Source organism: Cherax quadricarinatus, chromosome 7 (genome assembly GCF_038502225.1).
Source record: "Cherax quadricarinatus isolate ZL_2023a chromosome 7, ASM3850222v1, whole genome shotgun sequence".
In the NCBI taxonomy this organism is placed as follows: Eukaryota; Metazoa; Arthropoda; class Malacostraca; order Decapoda; family Parastacidae; genus Cherax; species Cherax quadricarinatus.
In genome coordinates this window covers 50,031,303-50,043,323 of record NC_091298.1, presented here as the reverse complement: position 1 = coordinate 50,043,323, position 12,021 = coordinate 50,031,303, and the positions used below count along the sequence as shown (strand labels likewise).

The following is a 12,021-nucleotide window of genomic DNA, read 5'->3' as shown; positions in this document are numbered from 1 at the left end:
AGCAATGGTAAGTTTGATATTGGCCAATAGTTGTTTAAGTCTGTAGGGTCACCACCTTTATGTATTGGTGTAACCCTTGCTGTCTTGAGTAGTGTCGGGAAAGTGCTAGTTTCTAGTGACTTGTTAAAAAGTAATGTAATAGCATACGAAAGGACATGGGCTGCTTGCTTGTACAATAATGGTGGGACGTGAGACAGATTCCCCGAGTTATTTTTAAGTGACTTTATGATCGCGGTGACTTCCGTGGGCTCAGTTGGTACAAGATAGAAGGAATTTGGGAAATTCCCATCTAGGTAGTCCCCGGCACGGGCATTGGTACATGGGATTTTACTGGCGAGATTAGATCCTATGTTTGAGAAGAAGTCGTTTATCTTGTTAGCTGTATCAGTGGGATGTAGTGGTGTTTCATGGGGTTTAGCTAGAACAATATTCTTATTTTTTTCAGTTTATGGGTCCCCAGAATCTGGGAAAGTGTTTTCCAAGACAGCATACAGTTTCTGGTATTTACTGAGGAGACGTTTCGTCCATCAGAGACTTCAGGTGGGCGAAGCGTCTTCACAGTAAATACCACAAACTGCACATAACAGGAAAACCACTGTAAAAATATAGTGAAAATTGCAAGCGCTTTCGTGATTCCTCACATTATCAAGGAACTGTCCTTGATGATGTGATAAATCACGAAAGCACTTCGAATTTCACGACTTTTTTACAGTGGTTGATCTGCATAAGGTGATATCACTTGTTTACTGTGATCTTATTGTATAACAAGAAAATGTAGAGAGCGCAATTACCACCCTTACGGGTCTGTAAAGCATTAAACTACGGCAAACGCATCACAAGAAGCGATACCGAATCGTATACATCTGGAAGACGTGGTAACAGGTTCCAAATGTACACACACTTATAACAGCGTAATAGTGTGTTATGACAGGAAGAGTAAGGGAAGACCAGCGGACCAGAGGCGCCACAGACGATTAGAAAACTGTCAACATGCGTGGTCCAAGACTGGTCAACCTGTTACCAGGAGAAATAATGACAGAATAAATTGACAAAGTCTTGAAGCGACAAGTGACAGACCAACCAGGCTGTGATGTCGGAGACCAGGCTGTGATAAGAGAAACTTTGGAAACCGGTCACAGGAATGAATCTTTTTACCAGGGGCACAGAGAAAGAGAGAGAAAGAAAGAGGAAGAAAGAAAAAAGAAAAAGAAAAAAAAGAGAGAATTGGATAAGAATGGAGGCATATATAGTATCTCTCTCTAGTGGCTGACCATGGAATGGACGAGAGAAACGTGTGCCACAATTAGGCATTTCTGAAACATTTCGCCTACACAGTAGGTTTACTCAGTCGGAGACAGCAGAAGCATTATACAGGTAAAGGCGATGCGATCAGTCTATCACCCTTTTAATAGTAGCTAAGAGGTGGTGGACTGAGGAAGCTGACTGTTTAGGCGAAACGTCTTGGAAACAGAGAGTTAACTGTTTGACCCTCGTTTTACCCACTTGACTAGTGTATACCATTATCATAATGGAACTGTCCTCAAGTGTACAATGTGCACGTTGTTCCACGTACTGATGACATGACCTCTTTAGGCAACCAGTGAAAACACTGTGAGATCAATCTCCTCGAGGAGGAGGAGGAAGAGGTAGAAAAAGTAGTGGAAGAAGGAAGAGGAGAGGGGAAAGAGGAGAGGGGAAGAGGGGAGAGAAGAGAAGAGGAGGAGGGGAGAGAGAGAGGAGGAGGAGAATAAGAGGAGGGGGAGGAGAAGAGGAGGGGGATGAGAAGAGGAGGGGGGAGGAGAAGAGGGGGGAGAAGGAGGGGGAAGAGAGGAGAGGAGAGGAGAGGGAGAGGAGGAGGAGAAGGAGAGGAGGAGAGGGAGAGAGGAGGAGAGGGAGAGAGGAGGAGAGAAGAGAGGGGAGGAGGGGAGGAAGAACAGGGGAGGAGGAAAGAAGAGGAGGAGGAGAGGAAAGAGAGAAGAAGTGAGAGAGAAGAGGAGGAGGGGGGAGAAGAGGGGAGGGGAAGAAGGGGAGGAGAGGGGAGAGAGGAGGAGAGGAGGGGGAGGGGGAGGAGAGGAGGGAGGAGAGGAGAGAGGAGGAGGAGGAGGAGGAGGAGGGGAGGAGGAGGAGAGGAGGAGGAGAAGGGGGAGAGAGGGGGAGGAGAAGAAGAGGAGGGTAGGAGAAGGAGGAGAGGAGGGGAGGAGGGGGAGAAGAGGGGGAGGGGAGGAGAGAGAGAGGAGGGGGAGGAGAGAGAGAGGAGAGAGAGAGAGGAGGGTAGGAGGGGAGGGAGAGAGAGGAGGAGGGGAGAGAGAAGAGGAGGAGGAGGAGAGGAGGGGAGAGGAAAGAGGAAGAGAGGAGGGAGGAGGAGAGGAGGAGGGAGGGAGAGAGAGGAGGGGAGGAGGAGGAGGAGGGAGAGAGAGAGGAGAGAGGGAGGAGGGAGGGAGAGGAGAGAGGAGGAGAGAGAAGGGGAGGAGGGAGAGGGGAGAGGGAGGAGGGGAGGAGAGAGGAGGAGGAGAGAGGGGAGGAGAAGAGAGAGAGGGAGGAGAAGAGAGGGGAGGAGGGGAGGAGGGAGGGGGAGAAGAGGGAGGAGAAGAGGGGAGGAGAAGAGGAGGGAGGAGGAGGAGGGGAGGAGGAGGAGGAGGAGAGAGAGAGAGGAGGGAGAAAGAGAGGAGGGGAGGAGGAGGAGGAGGAGGAGGAGAGAGGAGGAGGAGGGAGAGAGGAGGGGAGAGAGAGGAGGAGGAGGGAGGAGAGAGGAGGGAGGAGGGGAGAGAGAGGAGGAGGAGGAGGAGAGGGGAGGGGAGAGGGGGAGGGAGAGGAGGAGGGGAGGAGAGGAGAGAAGGGGAGGAGGAGAGAGGAGGAGAGAGGGGAGAAGAGGGGAGAGAGAGGAGGAGGGGAGGAGGGAGGAGGAGGAGAGAGGGGAAGAGGAGGGGGAAGGGGAAGAAGAAGAGGGGAGGAGAAGAAGAGGGGAGGGGAGGAGAAAGGGGGAGGAGGAGAGGAGAGAGGAGGGGAGGAGGGGAGGAGAGGAGGGGAGGAGGAGAGAGGGGGAGAGGAGGAGGAGGAGAGAAGGAGGAGGAGAGAGGAGGGGAGAGAAGGAGGAGGAGGGGAGAAAGAAGAGGAGGGGAGGAGAAGAGGAGGAGGAGAAGAGGAGGAGGAGGCTTGATGCAGGTTTGAAGTTAGAGTCGAAGACTGAGGACGCTCTGCTTCTCTAATTAAAACCAGATTACCATCCATTTCGTAGGTGCTGTATAACCCCCCTTACTGACACATGCACAACACCTGTACAACACCCCCCTTACTGACACATGAACACCTGTACAACACCCCCCTTACTGACACATGAACAACACCTGTACAACACGCCCCTTACTGACACATGAACAACACCTGTACAACACCCCCCTTACTGACACATGAACACCTGTACAACACGCCCCTTACTGACACATGAACACCTGTACAACACCCCCCTTACTGACACATGAACAACACCTGTACAACACCCCCCTTACTGACACATGAACACCTGTACAACACCCCCCTTACTGACACATGAACAACACCTGTACAACACCCCCCTTACTGACACATGAACAACACCTGTACAACACGTTGGTCTATCAAGTTGGTCATTTCTTAGCATCAATAAGTTGACTTTCTCTAATTCCAACACGTAACTGCTGCACAAGTCTCTCAACTCATTCACTTGTTGGTATTTTCGTATTGTGTACTAGATTAACCAAGCTGTGAAGGATATGTGGGGGTAGCGGGCCACCACCTGCAACAGCCTGGTTGACCAGGCTAGCACCAGGGATTTTAAGTTCATCATCTACACTGATATTAACCTCAAACTTGAACCTAACAAGCAGAACCTGTGTAATTTAGAACCTGTGTATTGTAGAACCTGTGTATTGCAGAACCTGTGTAAAGTAGAACCTGCGTATTGCAGAACCTGTGTATTGTAGAACCTGTGTATTGTAGAACCTGTGTATTGTAGAACCTGCGTATTGTAGAACCTGTGTATTGTAGAACCTGTGTATTGTAGAACCTGTGTATTGCAGAACCTGTGTATTGTAGAACCTGTGTATTGTAGAACCTGTGTATTGCAGAACCTGTGTATTGTAGAACCTGTGTATTGTAGAACCTGTGTATTGCAGAACCTGTGTATTGTAGAACCTGTGTATTGTAGAACCTGTGTATTGCAGAACCTGTGTATTGTAGAACCTGTGTATTGTAGAACCTGTGTATTGCAGAACCTGTGTATTGTAGAACCTGTGTATTGCAGAACCTGTGTATTGCAGAACCTGTGTATTGTAGAACCTGCGTATTGCAGAACCTGTGTAAAGTAGAACCTGCGTATTGTAGAACCTAGTTCTTTGTAAATATTTAACCAAAAATAAAAAGGTTATTAGTGTTAAGACTTGACCTGCGTTCATTATTGAAGTTTGAACTCTATCTACTATGTGAGGGAGGAGAGGAAAATTACGCTAGGCCTTTAAACCTCTAGATGACCATATATCAAAGTCGCGGTGTATACACAGGTATACACTGTGTTGTATACGGTATGTATACACAGGTATACACTGTGTTGTATACGGTATGTATACACAGGTATACACTGTGTTGTATACGGTATGTATACACAGGTATACACTGTGTTGTATACGGTATGTATACACAGGTATACACTGTGTTGTATACGGTATGTATACACAGGTATACACTGTGTTGTATACGGTATGTATACACAGGTATACACTGTGTTGTATACGGTATGTATACACAGGTATACACTGTGTTGTATACGGTATGTATACCTGTGTATACATACCATATACAACACACTGTTGATAAATGGTTCAGAGAACCGACAAGTTGATACATTAGAGACATTTCCTATACTTGGATATCGTTATTGTGGAAACGTTTCGCCACACAGTGACTCCATCAGTCCTACATACCTGGAGGTTACCTGGAGGTTATTCCGGGGATCAACGCCCCCGCGGCTCGGTCCACGACCAGGCCTCCCGATGGATCAGGGCCTGATCAACTAGGCTGTTACTGCTGGCCGCACGCAGTCCAACGTACGAGCCACAGCCCGGCTGATCCGGCACTGACTTTAGGTATCTGTCCAGCTCTCTCTTGAAGGCAGCCAGGGGTTTATTGGCAATTCCCCTAATGTTTGATGGGAGGCTGTTGAACAGTCTTGGGCCCCGGACACTTATGGTGTTTTCTCTTAGTGTACCAATGGCGCCCCTACTTTTTATTGGCGGCATTTTGCATCGCCTGCCCAGTCTTTTACTTTCGTAGGGAGTGATTTCTGTGTGCAGATTTGGGACCATTCCTTCCAAGATTTTCCAAGTGTAGATTATGATATATCTCTCCCTCCTGCGTTCCAACGAGTACAAGTCAAGTGCTTCCAAGCGTTCCCAGTAGTTAAGGTGCTTGACAGAACTCTGTACTGGATCTCTGTACACTCTCTAGATCTGCGATTTCACCTGCTTTGTATGGAGATGTTAATGTACAGCAGTATTCCAGCCTAGAGAGAACAAGAGATTTGAAAAGGATCATCATGGGCTTGGCATCTCTCGTTTTGAAAGTTCTCATTATCCATCCTATCATTTTCTTTGCACGTGCGATCGTGGCACTGAATGGTGACGATCAGAAGAGTGTGAGGTAAAGAGTCCGTCATCCTGGAGTCGATGTAATCACTGCATGTTTACAAGTTATCATATACCCTTGTCTTCCACCGGAACAACTGGTTTGAAAAAGTACCTCCTGAGCATGGGCCAGTAGGCCTGCCGTAGTGCTCTACCGTTATCATCTCCTTAGTATGTTTTACAGTTTACCTTGAAATTTGGAAATGGAGCAATACTGAGAGCTGAAGATGTATTGCAACAATACCCTGGCTGCAACAATTCACAGTATCCTATATGCAACAATTCACAGTATCCTAGGTGCAACAATTCACAGTATCCTAGCTGCAACGATTCACAGTAACCTGGCTGTAACAATTAACAATACCGTGGCTTCAACAATTCACAGTAACCTGGCTGCAACAATTAACAACACCGTGGCTGCAACAATTCACAGTAACCTGGCTGCAACAATTAACAACACCGTGGCTGCAACAATTCACAGTAACCTGGCTGCAACAATTCACAGTAACCTGGCTACAACATTTCACTATTAAACAACAAATCAATTTTGAGGTCGGATAATGGTCCGTGGTGGATGAAATCCGATCTACAATGGTCCTATCCAAGTTACACGTTAATAAGTGAATGATGGCGGGCGAACACCGTAGACTTCGCCAAATGCTTAATTATTTTCACATTCCATCACTGTATGATGGAATACGACAGTGAAACACCATCCTGTGTGATGGAATATGACAGTGAAACACCATCCTGTGTGATGGAATATGACAGTGAAACACCATCCTGTGTGATGGAATATGACAGTGAAACACCATCCTGTGTGATGGAATATGACAGTGAAACACCATCCTGTGTGATGGAATATGACAGTGAAACACCATCCTGTGTGATGGAATATGACAGTGAAACACCATCCTGTGTGATGGAGCATGACAGTGAAACACCATCCTGTGTGATGGAGCATGACAGTGAAACACCATCCTGTGTGATGGAGCATGACAGTGAAACACCATCCTGTGTGATGGAATATGACAGTGAAACACCATCCTGTGTGATGGAGCATGACAGTGAAACACCATCCTGTGTGATGGAATATGACAGTGAAACACCATCCTGTGTGATGGAGCATGACAGTGAAACACCATCCTGTGTGATGGAATACGACAGTGAAACACCATCCTGTGTGATGGAATATGACAGTGAAACATCATCCTGTGTGATGGAATATGACAGTGAAACACCATCCTGTGTGATGGAATATGACAGTGAAACACCATCCTGTGTGATGGAATATGACAGTGAAACACCATCCTGTGTGATGGAATATGACAGTGAAACACCATCCTGTGTGATGGAATATGACAGCGAAACACCATCCTGTGTGATGAATATGACAGTGAAACACCATCCTGTGTGATGGAATATGACAGCGAAACACCATCCTGTGTGATGGAATATGACAGTGAAACACCATCCTGTGTGATGGAATATGACAGTGAAACACCATCCTGTGTGATGGAATATGACAGTGAAACACCATCCTGTGTGATGGAATATGACAGCGAAACACCATCCTGTGTGATGGAATATGACAGCGAAACACCATCCTGTGTGATGAATATGACAGTGAAACACCATCCTGTGTGATGGAATATGACAGCGAAACACCATCCTGTGTGATGGAATATGACAGTGAAACACCATCCTGTGTGATGGAATATGACAGTGAAACACCATCCTGTGTGATGGAATACGACAGTGAAACACCATCCTGTGTGATGGAATATGACAGTGAAACACCATCCTGTGTGATGGAATATGACAGTGAAACACCATCCTGTGTGATGGAATATGACAGTGAAACACCATCCTGTGTGATGGAATATGACAGCGAAACACCATCCTGTGTGATGGAATATGACAGCGAAACACCATCCTGTGTGATGAATATGACAGTGAAACACCATCCTGTGTGATGGAATATGACAGCGAAACACCATCCTGTGTGATGGAATATGACAGTGAAACACCAACCTGTGTGATGGAATATGACAGTGAAACACCATCCTGTGTGATGGAATATGACAGTGAAACACCATCCTGTGTGATGGAATATGACAGTGAAACACCATCCTGTGTGATGGAATATGACAGTGAAACACCATCCTGTGTGATGGAATATGACAGCGAAACACCATCCTGTGTGATGGAATATGACAGTGAAACACCATCCTGTGTGATGGAATATGACAGTGAAACACCATCCTGTGTGATGGAATATGACAGTGAAACACCATCCTGTGTGATGGAATATGACAGTGAAACACCATCTGTGTGATGGAATATGACTGTGAGTGATGGAATATGACAGTGACAGTGACAGTGGAACACCATCCTGTGTGATGGAATATGACAGTGAAACACCATCCTGTGTGGTGGAATAGGACAGTGAAGCACCATCCTGTGTGATGGAATATGACAGTGAAACACCATCCTGTGTGATGGAATATGACAGTGAAACATCATCCTGTGTGATGGAATATGACAGTGAAACACCATCCTGTGTGATGGAATATGACAGTGAAACACCATCCTGTGTGATGGAATATGACAGTGAAACACCATCCTGTGTGATGGAATATGACAGTGAAACACCATCCTGTGTGATGGAATATGACAGTGAAACACCATCCAGTGTGTGATGGAATATGACAGTGAAACACCATCCTGTGTGATGGAATATGACAGTGAAACACCATCCTGTGTGATGGAATATGACAGTGAAACACCATCCTGTGTTATGGAATATGACAGTGAAACAACTAGCAAACAGGGTAGCAGCACACTGCTGATGTAACCAGAAAACCAGCACTGCAGTGTTATCAGTAACTTTATAGAATCCGTTCAGAAACCGAAGTTGGAAAGTGTACGAAACTAACGTAAAGTAGGGATAGGTTGGACGATCAAACTTTATATCCATATTCCCAGTCAAGTCCCTGATTACTGTTCCTTTTCACTGCTACTACTACTTATTTTGTTGCTCTTAATACCCCTGCTTCCTGTCTTCTGTATCTCTCTTCCTATCTTACGCTTTATTCCCTCTCTCTCGCTATCTATCGCTTTCTCCCTTTCGAGTATTACATCCTCCCTCAACTATCCAAAAGAAAGGATTAGTGTTGATCTGCAGGATTTGCTCAGCTTTTATCCTAATTGCTGGAAAGGTGGAGGTGGGGGGGAAGTGGAGGGTGGGGGGGAAATGGAGGGTGGGGAGGAGACGGAGAGGGTGGGAGAGACAAGAGTTGGGGTGAGAGAGGCGAGAGAGAGAGAGAGAGAGAGAGAGAGAGAGAGAGAGAGAGGGTGAGTGGGGAGGGGGATGAGAGGAAACAAATTTGAGACCGAAAGAGTAGGTTTGGGTGAGGGATGTTGAAGAAGGGGAGGGGGAGAGAGGGTGGGAGGAGGGTAGAGAGGGGGGAAGGGGGGGAGAGAGGGAGAGAAGAGAGGGGGAGGGGGGAGAGAGGGAGAGGGAGGAGAGGAGAGGGGGGAGGAAGAGAGGAGAGGGAGAGAGAGGGGGGAGAGAGGAGAGTGAGAAGGGAGGGAGAAGGAGAGTGGGAGGGAGAGAGAGGGAGAGAGAGGGAGAGAGAGAGGGAGGGAGGGAGAGAGGGAGGGAGAGAGGGAGGGAGAGGGGGGGGAGAGGGAGGAGAGGGGGAGAGAGAGGGAGGAGAGGGAGGGAGAGAGGGAGAGAGGGAGGGGAGAGGGGGAGAGAGGGAGGGGAGAGGGAGGGAGAGGGAGGGAGGAGGGAGGGAGAGAGGGAGGGAGAGAGGGAGGGGAGAGGGAGAGAGAGGGAGAGAGAGGGAGAGAGGGAGGGAGGGAGAGAGGGAGAGAGAGGGAGAGAGAGGGAGGGAGAGATCAGGTAGAAGGTATCAGAGACGACCCATGGTTTGTAGATAAATGGTTCAGAGAACCGACATGTTGTTAAATTAGACACATGTGCAACTCTTGGGTATGTTTATTGAGGAAACGTTTCGCCACACGTTTCCTCAATAAAGATACCCAAGAGTTGCACATGTGTCTAATTTAACAACATGTCGGTTCTCTGAACCATTCATCTACAATCCTGTCAGACACTGCAACTTCTTGGGATCTTAATACTTGGGAATTCTTCGCTTGCCTAACACTTGGGCACGACCTACTTCCACATTGAACAAATGTGACACCACCTACGACTGCTGCACCTCTCCTGCCATACGGTTTATAAGCTCCTTCTCCGCTCCTATGCCGTATTCTATTCAAGATTGATGGACTGACCACATCGACTCAAGGCTGAGGGACTGATTACCTCATTCTCCTCCTGTTCTTCAAGTTTATCTTTTGTATGGACTGATGAAGACACTGTGTGGCGAAACGTTTCCTCAATAAAGATACCCAAGAGTTGCACATGTGTCTAATTTAACACGACCCATGGTGTGCCGCCACTGACACCTTCTTGCCTTACCTCAGAGAATCTCCTGTTCATATGTTTTGCTGTATTATACTGCATAGCGTCTGACGACGCACGAGTGCGCGAAAGATCTTGGGGTAAACATTTCCATTCCTTTGTTGCTTATTCTACTTTGTTAAGATCGTCTGTTTGTTATTGCATTGCCAAAGTTTATTATGTATATATATATATATATATATATATATATATATATATATATATATATATATATATATATATATATATATATATATATATATATATTATATATACATATACATATAATGACAGGGAGATATAGATAGACACTAACCTTCCTGGCAGTAGCAGCCCGACGCTCCCTGGCCTTCAGTTGTCTTCTGTACTCCAGATTGCCCCGCGCCCTCGATCTCTTAAGCGCCCTCCTGCCCGCGGCGCCCACGCCCGCTCTCAGCTTGCTGCCCCGCCCCCGCCCACGCCCACGCTCCTTGGCGCCCCGCCTGCGTTTATGCTTCTTGTGGAGCCGCCGCCGCTTCTTGCGCTCCGCTTCTTTCCTTCTGTGACGGCGAGGGTCCCGTGGGCGGTGTGGGCGGGGGGTGGCGGGCGTGTGGGTGGTGCGGTTGTGGGCGGCAGCGGCTGAGGACGACTTGAGTGCCAGTTCTTGAAGTGCCAGCTCCCTCTCGTAAGCCTCGTTGGGCAGGGCGATGTCACTGATGAAACCATCTGAAAACACAGAAAAAAACCATTAACTCCCTAAAAAATCACAAAAAAACATTAAACCTCTGAAAACCACAGAAAAAACATCGTAAAATAACCAAAACACCCAAGCATAAATTACGAATATTTCACGAGTAAATGTTATTGTAACAGTCTCAGTGCCTCAATTAGCGACTGATGAAGGTTCAACGAGGAACCGAAAGGACGTCTAACGTCTCCTCTAAACACTGTGAGGGTCTTCTGCAAATTATATCATTATTAAGTTATAAATTACGGGAATCTTTGTAAAGGTCTTGTGTTATGTGGTATTTACCTGTAACTGTTTCAAGGGTTCTACGACTACAGCCCGGTCTGAAGCCAGGCTTTCCGGTCTGAAGCCAGGCTTTTCGGTCTGAAGCCAGGCTTTCCGGTCTGAAGCCAGGCTTTCCGGTCTGAAGCCAGGCTTTCCGGTCTGAAGCCAGGCTTTCCGGTCTGAAGCCAGGCTTTCCGGTCTAAAGCCAGGCTTTCCGGTCTAAAGCCAGGCTTTCCGGTCTAAAGCCAGGCTTTCCGGTCTAAAGCCAGGCTTTCCGGTCTAAAGCCAGGCTTTCCGGTCTAAAGCCAGGCTTTCCGGTCTAAAGCCAGGCTTTCCGGTCTAAAGCCAGGCTTTCCAGCTTACCATCTGGTCAACCAAAGTGTGTTAAGTGCTGGCAATCCCACAAAACCATCACCTCTGCTGAGCTACAGTCAAAGCAAGCACTAAACGCGAAAAAGCTTATACGGTGCTGAAGGGGAGGAGAAATGTGCGAGAGGAAAAATTTGGAAAGGTAACGAGAGTGAAAGGCAGAAGTGTGCGAAGTCAGGGGTTAGTAAGGGGCGAGAGAGAAAGAGAGCAAGAGGAAAAAAACAATCACAGCTGATGCAATAGGTCAGTTCCTGTTAAAAGTCACAGGGTGTCTGCATCTTAGGTGGGACTTTCAGCGAGGAAGCCAGTTAGAGTTAATTTTTTTCAATCAACACTGAGCACTAAACCCACAAGGGTCATACAGCCAATTAATCATGTTGGGGCAGCGGTGAATCCTGCGTGAACGCTGATAGACTGGATAATCTATCAAAATATGGTAAACTGACAGTGTAGCCTGACCGTCCTGGTGAAGCTTGGCCAGGGTCTTGTACACGAGTGAGGCGAGTGTGACCGATGCTTTAATGAGTCATGTC

General features: G+C 47.3%; 1 protein-coding gene across 1 annotated transcript in view; it reads right to left on the bottom strand.

The window, feature by feature from the left end:
- Positions 1 to 12,021, bottom strand: part of LOC128687037 (protein tolkin) — a 449,316-nt gene that overhangs the window by 392,357 nt on the left and 44,938 nt on the right. The window contains exon 3 of the mRNA XM_070082113.1: positions 10,445 to 10,833. Within this exon, the coding sequence (XP_069938214.1) occupies positions 10,445 to 10,833 (389 nt within the window). The remainder of the gene's footprint in view (positions 1 to 10,444; positions 10,834 to 12,021) is intronic.